The sequence below is a fragment of the Schistosoma mansoni genome, chromosome 6, assembly GCF_000237925.1.
Source record: "Schistosoma mansoni strain Puerto Rico chromosome 6, complete genome".
NCBI lineage: Eukaryota > Metazoa > Platyhelminthes > Trematoda > Strigeidida > Schistosomatidae > Schistosoma > Schistosoma mansoni.
The window spans coordinates 13,987,049-14,010,887 of NC_031500.1; the positions used below are offsets into that span (position 1 = coordinate 13,987,049).

Below are 23,839 nucleotides of genomic sequence, written 5' to 3' on the forward strand. Positions count from 1 at the left end.
TGTTTCGTCCCATTTGAGACTTGTTAACTGAATGTATTTGCATCCTCGAATTGATATTCAATCTCGAATTCGAACTCAATATCTTTCACTCCAAACCCTCAAAGTCTTATCCACATAACTACTGAGTTCAGACATCCACTCACTTGTGCAACGAGTAAGAATTTTAATCTAAATAGTAGTAGTAGACGAGATTACTCCTTTGTTCATAACTCGATGGAGTCTGTAACAAAAAAATACTTGGTTTGAATACGGTACTTAACAACGACGCTAAAATACAGGTAAATCCAGCTGACAAGTCTCAAGTAGAACAAAACAAGTGTCTAAGATTCTACTGCTAGCCACATTCTATCTATTCTACACAAATACAGATTAAAGTTTTATTTTCTGTATTAAAAACTCACTCATAAATTACATCTTCGTCAGAATCATTTATCATTGATAATGATGGATCATCTTTTACATCCATTTCTATAATTAAAATATGAATGTAAATTTATTAACATTTTTTGTAAAATTGTACTTAATTTGAGAAATATTAAACATCTATACAACTGTCATAGATCTTTACAGTTAGACTATTTGTGAACTGTTCAGAACAAATTACTGTATAGTATACATTATCCATTAGTCATAAGCACCGTAGAACCTAACAGAAATGTGAATCAATTCAAGTTCCGATATCATAATTAGCACAATGAAATAAAATTATTTTTTGATAAATCTCAGAGGATATATTATATACATTACTTCGTTGACAATGTTCCACTCCTGACACTAGACTTGCCCCGAATGCCCTGGTACGGCCGAGAGTGGGGAGAGTCCGCTCTCTCTCTCTCTCTCTCGAAATGCTCTCACATGGCCACGCGCATATAGTCTCTACCAGGGAAGTCCTACTCACTGCCTTCTCGTGGCATTTCTGTTGTTTACGAAATTGAGAGGACGAAAAGCCAATGTCCGGCATTTCAACCGGGTTGGTGGACACGGAAAGTCCACCTAGAGGAGTTGGAAAACCCTGATTCCAAACCAATGGTGCACATGGGCTGGCTCCAGTATCCTAAGGGAACAAATGGCGTATGAATCAATCGTTGGTCACCGGTTACCATGGGACTGCATCTCCTTACGATGCTCCATTGCCTTGTGGATCAGACCTTTAGGTCAAAGGCTCGGGGTGTGGCCCCCTAAGGAAACCACCTGTGTCGGTTTAGGTACCCGGGCAGTATCACAGCCCTCACACAAATGAAATGAGATTTGTGTGGCGCATATGTATCTGGTGCCTCTTTGTACTAATATTTGTGTTTAAATAAATAAATAAATAGTATTATACATCTTTTTTCTTGTACACCTATTTATTTGATACGAATACAAATAGATCAACTCCTGTATACTTGTATGTAACAGAGAATGAAGGTGATTAAGTAGGGTTATTGACACGGCTATGGAACAAATGATCAGTTGATGAAGAAAAAGATGGCATATTGAGTTTTAAAATTGAATGATGATTTAAGGGTATCTTAAAGAACAAAACTATAATTTATTTGCAAGTCAATAAGTCAGAATTAAAATGTAATTAAAGCTTAGTCATAGAGACTAAATTTATGTTGTTTTATGTGTTAAAACATCTATTCCGTTTGTAATGATAAAGATAATTAACATTACTAGGATTTCTTCTAATTAATTTAATAATGATGGGAAACTGAGATATATAGTCCAATTGTCTAGGTTCTTGTGGCAAATGTTTGTTGGAAAAAGTGTCAAATCAATAACATAATGGTTTGTACTTAGTTAGAATAGTAATGCTACAGGCTTACAGTGTAGTATATGATAGAAGTATTTCACTGAAAGATAATTAGAAAGTGGCTAGTGTAAAAATGTATCATACCGAGGTTGCATATAGTTAACCTAGTTAAAAAAAGGAAGGTAACGGTACTATATCACTTCGCAACCATATAAATATTACCGCATACTATACAGGAGACAATAGTCCGGAAAAGATGTTAACACCAAATAAAAAGCTCGATTACAGTTCGGAACAATTTTAAAAACCAGAGTGATCACTTAACAACAATACTTCTTGGCATTAGGTCGACTATTCAAAAATATATTAGTTACACTCCAGTTTGGTTCGTCCATAACATAGTTTTAAACGAACTAGTATAAATTTTTTAGTGTGGAGGATGGAACAATAATGCATTCGCATGTCACCTTATACAATTTGTACGATAACTTAAGCTAATATCCTTCTATGTATGAATACCCATCGCAAAAATGTCAGTAAGTATTTAGAATACTGAAGGTTCATTCTACTCGTGTTTCATTTGACCCATTAACTACTATTATACAATTTACTTTTCCCAATTACAGTCTCCCATACAGCCATTTTTGGCTTGATCTTCTTTAATTGTTATTTTCCATTTTATGGTGTGATGTGATCAGATATATATTTGTATATAAACTATGTATTTCCGAATATATGATTCACATAGCAGAGGCTGATATTTGTGTTCTGGACTACACGGGCTGAAGTAGGAATGAAGTTACTATATTGAAGATCAATAAGGATTCAGAATGGACTCAAGGCTGCTAGTACTGTTTGACGCATAATTGGTTTAGCACAGCGACAAGATCATAGAAGTCAACATTGTGATTGGCGATTTAGTCACTTGATATTTGACAGGTCATGGGATATAACAATAAAAACAATTAAATCTTTGTAATTAAACCATCCAGTTAACAGAACAAAACAAAACACCTTTAAGTCCTACTATCTCATGGAGGTTGGTTGAAGAGCACGGTAAGAATAAAAGTAGTAAATCCATAGTCTGAGGGTGACGTGGTCCTGCTAGTTATACTATTTACTACATTATTTCAATTCCTTTGCTGTTTATCTGGTTAATTTCATCTCAGTGTGGTAATTGTGGTGCGGAAATTTTAGTCAACATTTATTTGTGCTAGGCATTAAGTTGATCATCACTATCTGACTGACTAATACAACACGAAAAACATCAATCTGAACTATGAATCTCTTTTACCCTTTCACAATATTTTTTTTTACAAAGCAGCATAATGAAATTACCAATATATACACATATTTTTTAGTCATTAAACCAATCTTACCTATTTGTGTATTATTTGGTGGAGAGTAAACAAATGCCAATAGAGCTATGTATGAATTAATAGTGAATTGTATCAATGAGAATTCAAGTGTTGAATGATAACCGAGTATATCATTAAATCGATGTTGTAATCCTATATTATTTTGAGAATTCTTCTGTTGTGCAGTCATTTTACTGATACCATCCTTAACATTACGGACATAGTTCATGGATTGAGATAATAATAATCTCCCATTAAAGTGTATTAAACATGCAAATCCTAAGACGATAATGAAGATGATTGATTGGAATGTTAGAAAATATAACCGCAAGTCTAAAATGGAAATGAACATCAAAAAATTATGGGGACATCATAAATCTTTTCCGTATTTAATTAAATTATGTAATACTATGTTGCAAAATAAACTAACATATCGCTACAATTAATAATGAAGCTAATATTACTTAAACTTATGATACATTGTTTGTGTCAGTACTAATGATACTAACTGGTTATTCAAACAGAAGGAGGTTGTACGACTGTAGCTGCCACTTTAATACATTGGCCGGGTTCGTATATTGTGATGACTTAATCGAGCTGTATTGGTTGGGATACTTGTTACTTAAAGTCCAACCATAATAAGCAAGAAGGCTGAATAACGATTGTGAGCACTACTGATGATTATTATGTGCATGAATAAAGCAAAGTATAAGTAAACCAGAGTATACGGAACCTCTAGGGATGATTAAACTTTAAAGATAATTTAACTACAAAGTATCAGATTCAATCGTAGGACAAGTTATACACATACAAAGGTATAAAATCTAATTTATTTTGTAAGGCTTTGAATAATCCCGTTTTTAAAATTTTTAATTTAATTTTGATCAGTCTTAGTTAGCTTCTTGTGAGGATCACCTCAATGTGGCTCTTTTCACAAGTTTTTTTTGTGGAATAGATGAATTATGGCTAGCGAAAGAATTCAGGTCATACATTCCGTTTTATCTGGGACTCGTTAGCTGGATGTATCTACATCCCGGCGTTCATATACCAAAAGAAAGTTCAGGTAATCTTGTTTTTGTTATTACATGTCAGTTGTTGTTTTAAAGGAAAGCCTCGATGACCTTTCTCGAAATTATGTCACCGCAATGACTTTTGATGATATACAACTGGTTGTTATTGTTTCAAGTATTTTAATTTTGTCATGCGTCCCGAGGACATTAAATTTGAAAATATGAACAGAAGTGGTGGACTTCAATTTCTGACTTCTGTTCGGAGTATGAAGCTACCTGAAAACCTCGACTTCTCTTTCTCATATTAGCGTATAGATTATTATCGTTGAAGTAGTGTTGTGTATTAGTCACCATTCTATTGAGTGTTGTATAAAGCCTGTCCAAATAAGAATATTCTCGATTGTTCTGTAATTAGCTATTACAGCAGACCCATGACGAACCTCAATCTCAAGATACGAATGCTGCTCACACTGGGACTCAAACCTAATATCTTTCACCTAAAATTACCGACGCGTTATAGGCTGAGCTACAGAGTCCAGATAGCCACTGACCTGGGCAGCGAATATGAACATTTATATTTATAAGCGTTTATAACACTCTGATCCCTTAAATTCATATCCATCTTACAAGTGAGTATCTATTTGAATTCAGTAGCTTAATAAATAAAGCGCTAAGCATTTGAAGTGAAAGGTACTGGGTTAAAGTCCTGCTGTAAATATTAACACTGAGATATGGCAGGTATATTCTGTTGACGAGCTCTACCTAGCATAAAAACCAACATGCTGGATTCGACTGCTAACCATAATCCATCTATATACTATAAAAGCACACAAAATAATTCAAAGAAAAACTGGTGGTAAGATAAATACATAAGAAATATCAATCACTTACTAAAATATGGTAATTTTCTCAATTTATGACAAGCTCGAATGAATAGCACAGTGAATAGCACCACATAGATAAAACCAAATAAACTAATAAAAACCACAGTAAACTAAAACAAACAATGAAAGGATAAGAAAAGTAAACACTTTGATGATTTCGAGAGAGAGAGAAGAAAAAACTTTTTTTCCAAATTTGTTTATTCTCACTGTGAAAATAACCATTCATTAAAGATTAGGGTTGAACAAATCCTTTTCTATATTGAATTTCCCGCAATAGTTAGAGCATATGCAAGAAACTAACCAATATGAGAAAACCTATTTATCAAGATTACAATTATATTAAGCTACTCAGGCTATAATCCAACGGTGTATGCTCCTAGCTATATTTAATTATTTTTATATAGTGTATTTCTTAACTAAAGTTATCGATGAATTAATCCATTCGCTTTCCACTTGTTGAACGATCCCAATATAATTATGGCTTCCTACTACGATGTTGACAAAAATTAATCTCAAAGCTAGTCTGATTGTTAACTACATGATCATTGTTTGACTAATTAATTTTTCTGGAATAATTTTTACAGTTGTAAGATAGTTAACGTCACAGTCTGATACTGACTGGAATAGCATTGCTCATTACGAGACGTGAAAGTCTTGAACTCAATCCAATGTGAGGAGATTTTGAATGTGTACTTTCGAGGAATCCTGAACTAGGATGAAACAACCATTCATCACTTTCTTGTTGTTAATTATTCTCTAGCTGATGTCAATTCTAGGATGAAAATGTCGTCCATTTATTGAAAGTTTTATCAAAGTTAAATATATCTATACATTATTTTGATGTGGATTAAAAAACCTTAAATCTAGTCGTTGAGAATACTTTGTTGAATTAATATCGTCATCTTGAAACACTGACTTCAGTAGCTTAGATTTGTCTTATGAATGTCATCGCGGAGATTTCTGCGTAGTGTATTGTTTGGCGAGGTTGGAAGTGGGCGAAAAAAGCAAGAAGGTGGTTAGTCTATGACGTCGCTATGGTTTAGAAGAAAACTATATACGACTGGCATCCACCAGTCCATTATGGCTCTTTGGTTAAGATCCTGGAGATGGTGCACAACTCAGTGGCTTCAGAAGTTATCAAAAAAACAAATGGTGATTCCACTAAGATTTCCTATTACATTAAAAAACCCAAAGGAATCCCCTCAAATGAAATAAGTACTTCTTGGTCATATTTTTAAAAATCTAAACTGTATCTCATACTAAACACTATTTTTGTCTATCTATCTTTTGCTTATACTTCACTCCTCTTCCTCAATTCTTCTTGATGTTATCTCATTAGTTGTATGGCGTACACCATTTTTGGTATTCAGTTGTACCATTTATTTTATTTATTTAAACACATAAATATTGGTACAACGAAGAACCAGATACACATGCGCCGCACAAATCTCATTCGATTTGTGTGAGGGCTGTGATACTTCCCGGGTGCCCAAACTGAAACAGGTGGTTTTCTTAGGGGGCCACACCCCGAGCCTTTGACCTAAGGATCTGATCCACAAGACAGTGGAGCATCGTGAGGAGATGCAGTCCCATGGTAGCCAGTGATCAACGATTGATTCATACGCCATTTGTTCCCTCAGGATACTGGAGCCAGCCCATGTGCACCATTGGTTTGGAATCAGGGTTTTCCAACTCCTCTAGGTGGACTTTCCGTGTCCACCAACCCGGTTGAAATGCCAGACATTCGCTTTTCGTTCTCTCAATTTCGTAAACAACAGAAATGCTACGAGAAGGCAGTGAGTAGGACTTCCCTGGTAGAGACTATATGCGCGTGGCCATGTGAGAGCATTTGGAGAGGGAGAGCAGACTCTCCCAGTCTCGGCCGTACCAGGGCATTTGGGGGCTACCATATTTTATGTGTATTAAACAGATAAATGAATAAATGTTAGTGATTACGGTGATAGATATCTTGGTAATGTAGGAAAGACGGATTATATATATAATATTAAATTATTCAAGAATTAATTCATACAACAACAAAAAACAACTTACGATAAGAAGATTCGTATATTCTAGAATATCAAATACTGGTTCATGATGTTCCACATAAACTTTCCAGGTGATTATTAAGAATATGATTAACCAAAACATGCTAATCAAACAGATTTTCGGTAGATAAAATTTCTGAAATGTTCTTTTCGACTGCATACATATATATGCAAGAAGAAACAAATGTTGATAAGTTGACAGAAGAAAACCAATAAAAAATCAACAAGAATAAAGCCTTAACAAGATAAGTAGAGTATTTTTTTTGATGAGATGATGTTTACCAAAGTTGAAGGGGAAATTTTGAAGCGATAGACATTTTTAATGCCTTACCTTTCATTATGAATTCAATACTTATACGTTTGCTAAGTGGCTAGATGTATTCGGCAGGTAATTTTGATCAACTTAGGTTTCGTGCAAGTTGGCACTTGTTAACAAGGTATATCTGATGCTTCCTACGCAATTCAAACCCTTACAACCCAGCTCTACAGTGTGAGATATTATTACTGAGTTATTTAGGTAGTGACTAAAGTCCTGTAGGACTGAAATATTTACAATTGGTTGGTCACTAAGTAGTGATTACTGTCACGTCTTTCTAGTCTTTTAGTCCTGACCGAATTCTATTGATGTTTATATGTCATTAAAGAAGAACCTAAATGTTTGTCACACTCGCAACCAGATTATCATAATTTAATCACTAAGCTTTTTATAGGTAACTACTGTGTAAATAAGAAATATATGTATGCATATTTCCATATAACTTTATTACTTATGGAATGACTTGGTGTTAAAATTAAATATGTTTGATAAACACATCAGTTGCTATTGAATTGATGATTCAAAAATTATCGTTTTATATTCAATAGTAGTATACTAATCATGATTATCGTGAAGAAACAATATTCATTATATAAGATCATTTTAGACAGTTTCATTATTGAATCAGCCAGTGATAATTAGCATACAGCTTAGCACACATATACGCTAGCGCAAGTTTCTGTACCACATTATTACAATGAGACGAATCTACAAAGATGAATGACAAAGGAGTTGAACTAATGTGATGCCAGTGATAATGAAAACGACTCAACATTGAAAGATATAATTCCATTAGACTAAGTGAACAGATACATATGAAGAATACTGGAACTAAAAATAAGGAATAAAGTAAAGAGTACATGACTCAGTGATATTTTGACCAGTGGTTATCAAGAGTGATAGCTTAGTGGTTAAATCACTTGTCAAGGTACGACCACCGCTTCGGTTACTTTGGTTAGAACAAGTGAGGAGTAAGGTAGAAGCACCGGTAGTCCTCCGCACACAATAAAGTGTGGGCCAAAACGGTATACAGAATCCTGTATCTATTAATTTAAATGTATCTCAATTGAATAGTTAAGGTGGATGATATTTACAGGTTCAAATCGTCACTATTTGTTAGCAGATTCTCATCCTACCACCTGTAATCCTTCTTGAGTTTAGACAGTTGGGGAGTGATAGCAGTGTGATTTAAGGCGTAATAAAACACATGAATCTACATTCAATTGATAGTTTGTTTCAGTCAAATTCTAAAATATGAAAAATACGCTTCAGTATTTCGTTTATCTGATTCCGATTTTTTTAATTCTAGACAACTGGATAAGCTGACACATAAGATGTTTAGTAAGTATTCAAACTGAGTGCTGCCAAGATTGCTGGAGTTACATAGACATAACAAAATAAATAATCAATTACGTTGTAATCAAACGCTTAGTTTGATCTCGATAGCTTGTCTCTATGAAATTACTAATCAATCAATAGTTGCTGTATGGATAGATATTTACGAATTTCTGACGTGTAACTTAATGATCGCCACACAATGGATCTTCCAACATACTCACTAGAATCAGCAACAAAATGACTTATTCCAGTTCCTGAAATGTGAAACTACCATTCATGGGAGGTAGGAGATAACCAGTGGTAACTAAAGTCATTGACTACCAAAGACTTTCAAGGATGTTTTAAGCAATGAAGATGGAGATCATACAAGTGTATTGACACAAATTATGAGTATTTTGAAAAGACGAATATTGATTCATTCTAAATTTTACGAGATAAAGTTCGTATGACTTTATTTCATGTATTTGTTGAACAGAGGACTAGTGTACATTGAAAGATTTAACAAAATAAATTCAGTTATGAAAAACAGTAATACAATTAGATATTTACTTACAATTCGTATACCATGGAATATACATAACCAAACTAATAATAATACAGCGACAAATGTAATTTGAAACAGATAATCAAGACACGATGGAAACCAATTTATTGTCAAATATTGAAGTGGATATAAAGGATCTAAATAATGTATAGAATGAAATTCTTTACTGAAACTTCTTTAATGAATTAATTATTTGTACATCATGATATAATAAGATTAAACAAACTTTTAAGCATGAAAAACATTTGTCATACAATACGATGTGATGAAAAAGAAAACAGATCTCTTGTGTGATTTTTAGGGACAGTGTGGTCGGACCGTAACACAGGAGAGCAATGGTATCGGCCTAGTCGGAGTACTGATTAATTCACCTAGACTGTCGAGACTAGCACCTACAACGTTCGGTTAATTAATGACACAAAGTGAGATAACAAACAAGAATAATGTTTTACGAATATTAGTCCAGAAAGCAGTTCGTCTATGCTTGTACACCCCAATAGCAAGATAGAACACACACAACAGGTAGGAATTTCTAATTATTGAGTTCAGTTCATGACTCAACACATACAACAATATAGAGTAAACCCTTGACCATATATCAATACAATAAAGAAATTACTATCAGCATAACTACGCCATAGGTCAAAGGGAGCTAAGTAGTAAGTGTGTAATCAACTAACAATAACTTAAGGAAGGCACAACATATAATTACAGTTTATGCATCACAAAAACGCTTATAAACAGGAAAATAAAGAAAAATACAGTAATTTAGATATTTCATTATTGAAGGATAAAAATATAAACAATCACTTCAGTTGGTAGTACAGTGCTTAGCGTGGACGACCGATCAACATGAGCACCCATATGCCAGAACTCCCGAGTCCACTAGATCCCGCACCCTGGCCTTCAAGTAGCTAGATTACAGGCGCACACCACCACGCCCAGTACAGTACTGAAAGTTTAATGCTGCCTATTACTTACTCAGTTATGACAAGGGTATGGACATTTTTAAATATTATTGCTACGAATAAATTATCACTTTCGATTTATATACCTTTTACCAAATATTGATGGGTACCGTTTGTTATTATTTATTTAAACACATATATATTGGTACAAAAGGGCACCAGATACATATGCGCCACACAAAATAATGAAAGTAGGAAGAGAAAGGATGAAAAGATAACGCGGACTAAAATGTACAACCAGAAAACTCTTTCAGTTAAGAAAGTTATAACCACTCTTTATGAAGAAAGTAAAAGAAGGTTGCAGCAGGATCGCCACTGGCTTCTATTCTGAGCCATATCTGATAACGTCTCTAGCCACTGTGTTGCACCATCTCTCGGACCCCAACCAGGGAGTCGTGAAGGACCAACAGAAGCTAGCCCTTTGAAGCTTTCTTTCATACCACGACACCATGTCATACACCGACCACCTCTCCGCTTTTTCCAACCAGTCCCAGGGTCGGCAAATAATGCACGACGTGGAAGTCTCTGAGACGAAATTCGCAGAACATGTCCAAGCCACCGAAGTCGGTGTTTCAAGATGGTGACACCAATTGAATTATCGTCTCTGCGCCCGAACACACGATGCCAAACCTCTGCATTACTAACATGGTGTTGCCACTGGATGTCAGCAATCCTTCGGAGACAACGATGATCGAACACAGAGAGTCGTCTAACATCCTCAACTCGGAGAGGCCAGGTTTCACAAGCATAGAGCAAAACTGCTCTCACCGACGCGTTGTAGATCCGACCTTTTACAGCCAGACTAACATCACGAAGGCGCCAAAGATGGCCCAGATTGGCATAAGCCGCTCTGGCTTTCCTTATACGTGCATCAATCTCATCACTCACGCCCCCACCAGCACTTATGTAGCTACCTAGATACACGAACTTCTCAACTACTTCAATCTGCTCACCATCCAGGGTGAGTACAGGATGAGAATCCTGCCAGTCTTGTAGGAGTACTTTGCACTTGGAGGGTGCAAAGCACATGCCGTACCTGCGGACACTGATTGCCAACTGATTAAGTGCTGATTGCATGCCTTGGGCATTATCGCACAGTAAGACAATATCATCCGCATACTCAAGGTCGAGAAGTCGTTCTCCAGGCAACAGATCCACACCGCCATTACTTACATCCACCAGAGCTGTTTCCAGGATGTCGTCGATGGCAAAGTTGAAGAGGAATGGTGAGATCGGGCAACCCTGCCTAACACCACTGCTCGAATGGAACAAGGGAGAAAGGTGGTTGTATGCCCTCACTCTGCCTGAGGTGTTCGTATACAGGGCCTTTAAGATGTTAATGAACTTCTCAGGCACACCCTTCTTCAATAGACAATCCCAGAGAACAGTCCTGTCCAACGAATCGAAGGCCGCCCTGATATCAAGAAACACTACGATTGTTGGCCTGCGATAAGTATGACGGTGTTCTAACATTTGGCGGAGGGTGAAGATGTGATCAATGCATCCTCGACCAGAACGAAAACCAGCCTGCTCCTCGCGAGTCAATCGTTCTCGGGTTTTAAACAACCTACGAAGAATGACAGAAGCCAATAGTTTGGACGCAATCGGAAGTAGACTTATCCCCCGATAGTTGTTACAGGAACAACGTGAACCCTTTTTAAAGATAGGGACGACTATTGACTCATTCCATGATGTTGGAACACTTTCTTGCTCCCAAACCTTCGCAAACAACACCGTCAGTTCCCTAGCCAGAAAGTCACCACCATCTTTAAAAAGAGCCGGAGGTAAGTCATCTGGGCCAGGTGATTTGTAACGTTTCAAGAGTTGGAGTTCCTTGCGGACTTCCGCCTCGTTTGGTGGATCAGTCGTCACCGGCCATGGGGGGCAGGACAAGCTGGTTGATGTTGCCGGAGCAGCAGGCCAGTTGAACTGCCCTTCGAAGAATTCCGCCCATCGTCCAAGACGTCGAGAGATATTAGTGATTGGCATCCCATCATCCTCGTAGATTGTTTCACTCATACCAGACTTCTTGCTGCCAGTGGCTCGGATGAGTTGGAAGAGCTTCCGGCAGTTACCAGATGCAGCTGCTGCTTCCATCTCATTAGCACGCTCCGACCACCAGGCTTCTCGGTCCTTATGCAAGCTTTGCCCGATTTCATTACGTAACAGCCTTCGTTTGTGGTCAAACTCACGGTCACCCGGAGTAGACCGACGGGCTTCCATCAGTTGTAAGGAGTCAGAAGAAACACAGTGCTTGTAAGCGGGACGTTTCGCGAAGCCGCAAGCGGCTTTACTCGCCATTTTCATGGCGTCGTGAAGAAGCAACCAATGCTCATCTATACTTTTCGGTGGGGTGGTAGCTAGCCTAGAGGCTAGCTCCGCTCGATACTTACTTGCAACAGATGTTGCAACCAGTTTACTAACATCAATCCGTTGGTGGTGGTCAATCCTTCGGCCACTGAAAAGTAAGGTGAGATTGGCGCAGACCAGGGCATAATCAGACTCCAGATAGGTACTCCAAAAGGAGCGGCAGTCTTGTACACAACCACGCCAGCGGTAGCTGATCGCGATGTGATCAATCTGAGTCCAGGCTTGGGATGCAGAGGGAGGACGCCAGGTGGCACACCGGCGATGACTGTGCCGGAAGTTAGTGCTGGCCAGAAGCAGGTTGTGGTCTGTGCACAGTTGCAGCAAACGGTCCCCGTTGTCTGTCCTGCGACCAACAAGTCCCCATCGGCCACCTAAACGACTCTCTTCTGTGCCTAGACACCCGACCTGTGCATTCAAGTCTCCGGCTAGTACTACAATATCTGTCGAACGCGCTTTCTGGAGAAGAACTGTTAACTGATGGTAAAACTCATCCTTGATTGCATCCGGGCTGCAATCTGTCGGGGCATAGGCGGAGATGACGAAAAGACACCGTTTCTCACGCCGATTTCTTCTCACTTTGATGGAACTTTCTAATCTAACAGAACATAACCGACTGTTAATGGGGATCCAATCGATTAGTGCTGCCTCAGCCCTAGCGCTTAATGCGACACCAACGCCAGCAAGACCAGACGAAGATGCCACAGGGTCCCCGGATAAGCGCACGTGGAACAAGCTTTTCGAGGCGACAGATGGAGAGCGGATTTGTAGTACTTCACTAGAGTCTTGAATACGGGTCTCGGATAGACAGCAAACATCAACATTAAGACTTTTTAAAGACATAGCCAGCCCCATCTGTTGTCCGATCTGCATTAGTGTGCGAACGTTGAAGGAAGCCAGCTTGAACGGCGTACGTGGTTTCAGAGAGACTGCTCAAGTATTCATAATCGGTGGAAGCATTCACTTTCAACCAGACAGTGACTGGAGATCGTTTAGATGGGACAGATTTTCCACCATGGGCGAGCTGCTGCATAAGTTGAAAAGTAAGTTTACACAAATTGGGGATAAAAGGGGGTGAGTTAGCGATATGGTAAATAATAATAATAATAATAATAATAATAATAATAATAATAATAATAATAAAGGTAATAATAATAATAATGTAAATTGTCTTGCTTCTAGTATGAGCAGGAATAGTATCGTCAATAAAATTCATCATTTCATTTATTTGTGTGTGGGCTGTGATACTGCCCGGGTGCCCAAACCGAAGCAGGTGGTTTTCTTAGGGGGCCACACCCCGAGCCTTTGACCAAAAGGTCTGATCCACAAGGCAGTGGAGCATCGTGAGGAGATGCAGTCCCATGGTAGCCGTTGACCAATGACAGGTTCGTCCGCCATTCGTTCCATCAGGATACTGGAGCCAGCCCATGTGCACCATTGGTTTGGAATCAGGGTTTTCCAACTCCTCTAGGTGGACTTTCCGTGTCCACCAACCCGGTTGAAATGCCAGACATTCGCTTTTCGTCCTCTCACTTTCGTAAACAACACCCCCGCCACGAGAAGGCAGTGAGTAGGACTTCCCTGGCAGAGGCTATATATTCGCTGGCCATGTGAGAGCATTTCGAGAGGGAGAGTAGGCTCTCCCCACTCTCGGCCGTACCAGAGCATTTGGGGGCTTTTTTTTTACAGGAAACCCTGCACCCGGGTTTCGTGCTACTTGGCACTCGTCAGCAAGGTGTACCTGTAATCCTGAGGGAACTGATGCTCCCTGGCGGATTCGATCCCGTGTCACTCAGCTTCACAGTCAGAGACGTTACCACTGAGCTATTCGGGCCGCCTTTTGTTAGGTATTCGTAATAGGAATGATAGTGATTAGTGTGAAGTGTATGTTATATGACTAAAATTGAAGAAAAAATAGAAATCAGGAAGAAGAATGTATATTTTTATAAAGTTGCAGTTTATCCATTATCTGTCTCATCATATTCAACCAGTTGTTTAATTAATAGGTGAAATGGCTGATATTGATATTATTTCTACTACCATGATGTTTGTTTTCATGATTTCATCTCGTTGCATTGATATGGTGTAATAACTTGGATCGATGCGAATGTGTGCTACATTCTACGTTGCTTATGACTGACTAACAAATTGACTTCCACCTTTTTCTCAGTTAGTGCTTTATTGTAGACAGAATCTATCAGAATCCAGTAAACAGATTATTTCAACTTTAAGTGTAGTAGTAGTAGTAGTAGTGGCAGTAGCGTAAGGGGCGAAGGACTTGGTCAGGGTAGAATAATTTATTGTATTAAGCAAAGTCACACACTGCATTTTTAAGATATGAAAACAATACATTGAATACGCCATTTGCTCATCTTCCTTGAATGGTCTTTTACAAACGTTATCACTCTTTTACTCTTGTTGCTTCTCTTCGTTTTCCTCTTCTGTCAGTAACGTCCCTACTTCCAATTCCTGATACATACTACTTATATCTGTCCGTACTGGTAGTACACATTTTTGGTAGCAATATAAAATCAGTGTACACCAGTGAATTTTCGTTAATTCATACACTAATTTAAAATTGTTAGATAGCTTTTCTTTTATTCTTAAGTTTACATTTTATTCAATGATTTTATACTTACTATTATAAAGCATGAGTAGAGGTAGTAAGATGGCCAAACAACACTGTTCAATTGTCCAATAATTGAGAGTGAATTGTTTCATCTTAATGTAAAACCAAATCTAATAACAACAAATAAATAATTCGTAGAGAAAAAAAGGTTAGCACTTATTTACAATAACTCAACAAACGTATTAAATTAAGTCTTAAAAAAAGACAATATGAGTTTAGGAGTAAAGTGGTGTCACCATCTTGAAACACCGACTTCGGTGGCTTGGACATGTTCTGCGAATTTCGTCTCAGAGACTTCCACGTCGTGCATTGTTTGCCGACCCTGGGACTGGTTGGAAAAAGCGGAGAGGTGGTCGGTGTATGACATGGTGTCGTGGTATGAAAGAAAGCTTCAAAGGGCTAGCTTCTGTTGGTCCTTCACGACTCCCTGGTTGGGGTCCGAGAGATGGTGCAACACAGTGGCTAGAGACGTTATCAGATATGGCTCAGAATAGAAGCTAGTGGCGAGCCTGCTGTAACCTTCTTTTACTTTCTTCATAAAGAGTGGTTATAACTTTCTTAACTGAAAGAGTTCTTCTGGTTGTACATTTCAGTTTCCCCCATCATTACTCTTCTTTTCTTTATATATGCGTCTTACCCCTTTTCTCCTCCCATTCTCATTGTTTTGTGTGGTACATATATACCTGGTGCCCCCTTGTACCAATATTTATGTGTTTAAATAAATAAATAAATAAATAGGAGTAAATTAACTGGAAAGTATAACCGACAAAACTATAATTGTAACTAAGGGAAGCACCAATCAGAATTGAGAGAACTCCTTTCAACTTTTAGTGTAAAATTAAAAAAATGAATGAATTTTATCACATGAGAAATATATATTTACAATAAAAATAACTTTGTACAGCGGTTACGACGTTTCAAATAACCGACGAGCTGATAGAGTAAGAATGACAAAATAGATAACAAGTTTATTACGTAAAACTTCTTCAGAAAAATATGGTGACAGTGGTGGTTCACTTATAATTTCATCTTTGGAATTATATAGAGAATTTATTGATAGACATTTTGTAGGTGATAATTAATTAAGTACATATATATGACTGAGGAAGATTCGGAAGTTATCATTGTTAATATATTACTACTGAGATTGCCCCCAAATGCCCTGGTACGGACGAGAGTAGGAAGAGTTTGCTCTCCCTCTCCAAATGCTCTCACATGGCCAGCGAATATATAGCCTCTGCCAGGGAAGTCCTACTCACTGCCTTCTCGTGGCGGGGGTGTTGTTTACGAAAGTGAGAGGACGAAAAGCGAATGTCTGGCATTTCAACCGGGTTGGTGGACACGGAAAGTCCACCTAGAGGAGTTGGAAAACCCTGATTCCAAACCAATGGTGCACATGGGCTGGCTCCAGTATCCTGAGGGAACAAATGGCGTATGAATCAATCGTTGATCACTGGCTACCATGGGACTGCATCTCCTCACGATGCTCCACTGCCTTGTGGATCAGACCTTTTGGTCAAAGGCTCGGGGTGTGGCCCCCTAAGAAAACCACCTGCTTCGGTTTGGGCACCCGGGCAGTATCACAGCCCTCACACAAATCAAATGAGATTTGAGTGGAGCATATATATCTGGTGCCCCTTTGTACCAATATGTGTTTAAGTAAATAAATAAAAAGTTCCAGAAATAAGTAGCATAGCTTTCATTTGCACATCAGTAATAGGATCTCGTGGTAGTGGAATATCTGGACTTCGTTGTTGCCACCTCAAATGATGACTCTCCAAAGCCTTCAGCATGAGTGCTTGATTTCAAATCAAATAACTTTGGTTACACAAATATATTTTTGAGATTTCAATGAAAAATTAAACAAAAATAGAAAGTGAACAATGATAACAATGGTAATAACAAAGATGAGGTGACTTTTTAAGGAGTACGAAGACTCTTAGTATTGCCTAAAGATTTTGAATGAAGAATATCGTGGGGAATGAAAAAATCTGATGGCTTCCAATAGAATCTCGGGATTATTACGCTAAGAATTACTAAGTATCATGAATAACAATACCTCTGTTCATTGGGATCTAAGTGTTGCATATTTTTTTTATAAATTATGCACTATAAGCTATTTACTCACCAATGAACCAAATTATCAAAGTCTGAAAGTGAAATTCATATTGTATTTCATATAGTAATGCAAAATAAATAGGACACAATAACTATATAGGAAGCATTATGTGGATCACACTTACTATATGAAAGTCAATGATAATATCAGATATAAAAACTGAAATACGGAAATTGTTTTAAAATTTTCTCTAAATAACTGGAAATCGGATACTTATGACAAAAACGTTAACCGTGTACACATTAGTGACTAGAGAGTGATTTAACTTATTTACCGCGTACGTGTTTACGTACTTGGTTGTGAGCCCCACTATTTGTGTGAGAGCTAACGATACTATCCAGTTGCACAAACAGAAGTAGTTAAACCTGGGATCGAGCTTGCGACCTAATGGTTGAAGTGCTTTAATCAAGCCACTACTTCATAACTATTGGCTAACTTTTAAATGAATCCGCGAAGTTCTGGTGAGAATTTATGACTACTGAAATCCAACTAGTTTGAAAGTGAGAAAGTTACCCTTTGGTAGTTTTAGAACTGACTGAAATTACCAATGTGAGCCAACGGGTTCCGATTTTACACATTTTTTCCTCTCATAAATCTAACGAAAGTAGCAGAATAACATGAATTCATTTATTTCCCGGATTCTCTTCAGTTGCTTGCAACTTTAGGTGAAAAAAGTCCTGATTAAAACTAGGTTTGATATGCAAATGAAAATCAATAAAAGATCACAATCGTAGAGAAATTCTGATGAGATAGTCTAAAGGCAAAGCACTCATTGTGATTTTTATCAACATCTTGATTCGTCACCAAATGTCAATAACTATATATCAACGTAGGAAGTCTGTGTAAATTGCTGAATTTTATAGCGTAAAATAAGAACTGACCTTGGCCAGACAAACATTGAAAACTGGGAAGCACTGGACAGTTGTTTCTCTCTAGTATTCACGAAATCACGAACTGATTGAACTTAAAAATTCAAACCATTGGGTCCCGAACCAGTGGTCTGGAGGTGGAGCGCCTGCCATGAGATCTGAAAGTCCTGGGTCCAATACTTAATAGATTTATGGATGAGCACTGCCGAGGAGTTTCATAGTAGGACGAAACAACTGTTCAGTACTTCCTGGTTTACAAAAGTTGTTTAACTAACGCTAACTCGTTGTACAAACCATAAAATACATATATATGTTGGTCGGAAACTTAATAATAGTAACGATAATAATAATAACAATAATAATAAAAATCACTTACAGTAACTGCTTCTGAAATAACAAAAAGTATAAACTTTACTACTAATTCCATATAAGTAAATTCAGTAGTATAATATTGAAAAATGAAATCCACACTGGTTATTTTAAATAATAAATGTTTCCCTTCATAATCTTTGTATGTTAAATGATCATTAGGTAATTCATGATAGAATTTTACACGGAATTTATAAATAGTGAAATCAACTGGAATAAGATGAAATAGGAATAGTTCGTCACATTTCTGGAGAAAATTAAAAAAAGAAACAACATAAATATATAAAAATTACTGAGTTACTGGTGGAGTTCTGACGTCTTCCCGAAAAAATGGATGGCTCAAACTACTTTTAACTTGATAGTGCTCCCGAATATTGATTCAAAACGTTTATGCGATACATAAATTATTGAAATGACATTCCCCATAAAAACAGTAATAATTTATTAAGGTTGAGTTGCAGCTAACAGTGGGATCTAAGAAACGCATTTCGCTCTATGTGGAGCTGATTGGTTGGATATACTTACATCTCAGTCTTGATGTTCACACAAAGAGACTCGAATCCGCTGCTTTTCTCCTCAAACGCTAACATGTTATTCATTAAGTCCCAATTTATTATCTTGAAAACATCATTAATTTGTATTTTGTGCACACGTAGAAATTATTGTCGTGCACTCAGAGTTCAGTCATTACAAATAGATCTGTCTAATAAACGACAAATACTCTATGCACAATAAAGATAATATATTGTTGTCAATTAAAATTAAGTTCAGAGCAAAGAAACTTGCAGGACAATATTGGACAATAATCTATACCTCTATGAGAGCAGTGTAGCCACTGTAGATAGAAAATAATTATTGTTAACCCTTTAGTCGGATGAAAGTCAAATAAAATAATGAAAGCAAATTAATCCTGAAACTATACGTCAAGATTCATAAATACTGACAATTTAATGTTATAAAAGTCTCTCCACACTACACTGATTCCATACATTTGTTTAATGTTATATGAGAAAAATTTATTTTCATCGCTGCCTGTTGAAAAGTTAGTAGAACCACAAAAGTATTATATAAATACTGGTCGAAGCAGCTGCTTAGTGGCCAAGGTGTCCAACATTCAGCCACTAAGTTCGGGGTTCAAACCACGCTCTGCCTACTTCTGTTTGGGTAACCAGGTAGTATCGCTATTCATTACACTTAGAGTGTGGTTTATGTTTAAATAACTGGTGAATGAGTTAATCTAAATTTTTAAATTCTAAATAAATGCTAGTTGAAAATACAACAAAAGTTCACTACAATTTTTCATCAATCTTTAATAGCATTTGTGACATGATTATCCAAGTAAGCATATAACAGACAGATGTTACGAAATGATGTAAAGCCTAGCTAAACTGTTTAACTGTCACAATTGATGTAATTCACATCAGAATAATGAGAAGTGATCAATAAATCATAAACTAAACAAGTCGTTATATATAAGTGTTATTTTGTTAGGTAATTATCTCAACTCATATCAGTTCAATTTTAAAGGGTGTATTATCAATAATTCAGTCTGGTGAGCGGCTGTCACTCAGCCACGTCGTATTACTGCATACTACAAATCGATTAACGCATTTCATCCATTAATTGAATAATCCTCAAACATCTTTTCATTATAAATCATAAAAGGCTAATTTATAAAAACCGAAACAAGTAAAAACAGAGGAAGTAGTTAACAATTAGAAAAGTTAGGGAATGCTTTAATGATTGAAGTACTTGACTTTTAGCCAGTAAGACTGGGTCCCATTCTCATTCCATAAACTTTGATTTAGGAAACTTAGTAAGTTTACTGTACTTGACGCTACGAGTGTGGCTAAAGTCGATGATATGAACCTGTGATTCGATAATGAATTACTTTGTTTTTAGTTATTATCTTAGGTATTTAATAAACACAAAGGAATATGAAGGAATATATCTTCATCACTGGGAGAGATTTTAAATCTTGTCACGGAAGGCCTTTAATCATTAGCTCTCAGAATTTTGAGGACTTAACACAAGATACTTACATCTTATTATAGGACTCAGTCTAAGTCAACGATTTCAAAAACTAGTAATGTGTATTGACTTGGGTACTCTTACATTATTACATTTTAACTATATAATGAAGTCAAACATGGGGTTTAATTACAATATGAAATAAATTAGAATGTTGAAAATCAGGAAACGACGAGTAGTGGTTATATTTTGTGATGTAAGACTTGAAATAAACATTTGTATTTGCAACATTTAAGCTTCACGATGAAGATCTTGTGATCTAAACTGATTGATTCTTTTCAAATGGACGACATTTCTTGCTATAATCTAGTAGTTTAAAGGCTGATGTACCCAAATGAAAAACTTTAGAAACTTGTGATCAGTGTCAAAACAGATTGTGAACTGGTAATGCTGTTTAGAAGCATCTCATCTATGAATAAACAAGATAAATTTGGTGTTACCAGCAAAAACAAAACACGGTTTCCAGAGGTTATCGACCAGATTATGGTGATTTCTGTACAGGAAGCTTAAATAGCAAGTTTAATATTAATTGGATAACAAAAAGACAGTTTTATAAACATATCTTCTAATGATTTCCTGCTAATTGTGGTAAATAACGACAGATTACTAGAAAAGATCGAAGAGGAAGTGTGATTATGTAATTTTTACGAAGTAAAGATTTACATAAACAATTGAACATTTTAAGCGTAAAAAAATAATTTTTTCAACTTACTGTATCGGGACAATTCACTTGAACAGTACGGTTGTGAATTGGACCCATTTGGACCACAGGAGTTTTATAATTTGGATCTGATTTAAACATTGCACTTCTACTTCCAGCAGTAGCTAGATAGGGTATTTGTACTTGAATAGATATATTGATATTTACTGATACTTTGGCATTTTCTTTATAAATGGAAAGTATTTATTGATGAATTTTTCGAAAAAGAATTACAATTAGTCCATGGAAATGGGGTGAATAAAAGCACAGTTACGTGTATTGTTAACTAAAAAATCACTGATTAGTGTCATTATGAGAAAGGGTTTGGATGATCCCGTTGTTGATACTCTTGACTGAATTCTGGTTAGTCTGTTGGCCCTTTCTAATAACAATGATACAAATATCAAACTCGTTGCGCAAGTGAGTGGCTATTTGGACTTAGAAACTGAGTGGACAACTCGTTGGGCGTTTGAAGCGAAGAGGAGCAGGTTCGAGTCCCTGTTTGAACACCAGTACTGGGATACAGGTATATACAGTTAGCAAGCCCCAAATACGACGAAACATGCTTCCTGAATTACACTACTAGCCACATTCCATCCCCTATAGACTACTAAATAACTGAAATATAGACTTTCACCTATTTGAACTGCATCAAAGCTGCTAGCATCCAAATGTAATATAACTGGATAATCAATCAGTTTTATGTGTCCTGGTTTGAAACACAAACCATAGAAGACGAAACGAGGTCTGAACGCGCAGTTTAGCGATGGTCAACAATAAAATAGGATAGCCGCTAAACTACATATGTAAATGTACTAAGACCGAACAACCGAGACGCAAGTTTCATAAGCTACTATGTTGCTGAAATCTATGAAACGTGCTAAATTGTCTTCTGGGTAAGTTAACACTACATATCTCGTTTTAGACAGATTTTTTGATGATTCGTTTTTCTGTTTCATCTAAACACGCTTTTTCAAATAGTTTGGAAATGGGATCAAAAACCACTTGAATTATCAACCTTAAAATAACAAACTATAGTTCGTTACAAAACTTAAGTTATTACAGAAAATAAGTAACAAGTAAAAAGGATTTCAAATCACATACGTTCTAACGGCGCACGATTAATTATAGCAGATAACCACAGCTCACGATGAAAAACTGAAAGAGATGGAGAATCTACCTGGTATACACTAGCTTCTAAACTAGTTATACTTGGACGATTCGAACTGGAAACAATAACCGAATTCGAAACATTGGGACCTTTGATGAGTAAATTTTAAAATAATTTTAGCATACCAACTAGACCAAAAATTACAGAACACCCAATGATTAGGAAGAATATAACTGTGACAACAACGAAATAGCATTTTTTCATTGTATACAAACGCATTGGGACAGATCTGGAAATGAATAAATAGACTAATGAGTACAAATTGTAATATCACTTAATCTAACGGTAAATACACAGAATAACCCATTATCACTATTCACTAGGTAAGCAGTAACCAAAAATAGTCCCAATAAAAACTGAATGAACGACAACCTTAGAGAAATAACCCATTTAACTACAAGTCTGTGGCTAGACGAAGAAGCTTGTATGATATGTACGTATTTGCAATCGTATAAAATCACTACTTTCAAATCACGCAAGTTTTTTTACGTTTAAAGACCAATCTTATTTCAGCCAGTATCACAAATTAGACTGCTCCATTGAAAGAAATACTAAAAAATCTCATTATTAATATCAGGCGGACCCACTATAAATGTTCAGGAAATAAGCGACTAGGAAATTCTGGAACGTATCAGATAAGGTTTAAAAAACAGGCTAGTGACGATTTTGCTGTGGTATGCACGCTACAAAAGAAATGAATTGTACTGCATAGATACAAGTTGGACTGGAATTTACATGTGCTTTCTTTCATATTCAGACGACCTCATAGCAATTAATTTTCGTTTGGCATATTTATGTATTCCCGGAGTGTATCAAAGTTGTTTCTTCAAGGTAAAATAAATATAATTAAGGAATATTATTGTTTCTGTCTGTAGAAGAAATCCCCAAAACTCACCTAAAGCTAAGGCGATCTAAGTAATTTAAAGTTGAGTGGCAGGTGCGCGCAACTGTCTGTAGTGCAAAGGTTTATCTGTTCCTGTCATTTAAGAGACAAACTTTGCTATTTACTACAGAAAAAATGGGAAACCATGTTGGGAATATCGCAAGTACTTATTCCGACACATATAAGACACTCCTTCTTTGAAGATACCAAACACCCCATCAAAGTTGTGATATAACCATACCGAACCTAACGCAGCACAAGTATTATTTATTTTATAGCACAAAATCTAACTTATTTACGGAAAGTAACAGGAACACTGTTTACTTTGAGGGAGAACAGTTTTGAAAATTGTCGGGAAAAATCATAATAGTTAAGGACTAATATAAAAAAGAGTCGGCCAAAACCTACGTCCCAAGGTCTCGTTGCAAAAACATGGATATGAGTAACTAAGATTCCAGTTCGCCTGGAGGTTTGTTATAGTAACGCACACCTCCGAAAAC

At 36.6% G+C, this 23,839-nt stretch overlaps 1 protein-coding gene across 1 annotated transcript; it reads right to left on the reverse strand.

Annotated features, from left to right (window-relative positions):
* Window positions 1-397: 397 nt before the first annotated feature.
* Smp_149370 (hypothetical protein) lies at window positions 398-23,773 on the reverse strand (the record flags this gene model as incomplete). Its single annotated transcript, XM_018798344.1, has 10 exons — window positions 398-468; window positions 3,217-3,426; window positions 4,995-5,097; window positions 7,040-7,189; window positions 9,243-9,370; window positions 18,657-18,801; window positions 21,298-21,470; window positions 22,390-22,545; window positions 22,582-22,685; window positions 23,748-23,773. The coding sequence occupies 10 exons, from the start codon at window positions 23,771-23,773 to the stop codon at window positions 398-400; spliced, it is 1,266 nt and encodes a 421-aa protein (XP_018653295.1).
* Between the last annotated feature and the right edge of the window lie 66 nt (window positions 23,774-23,839).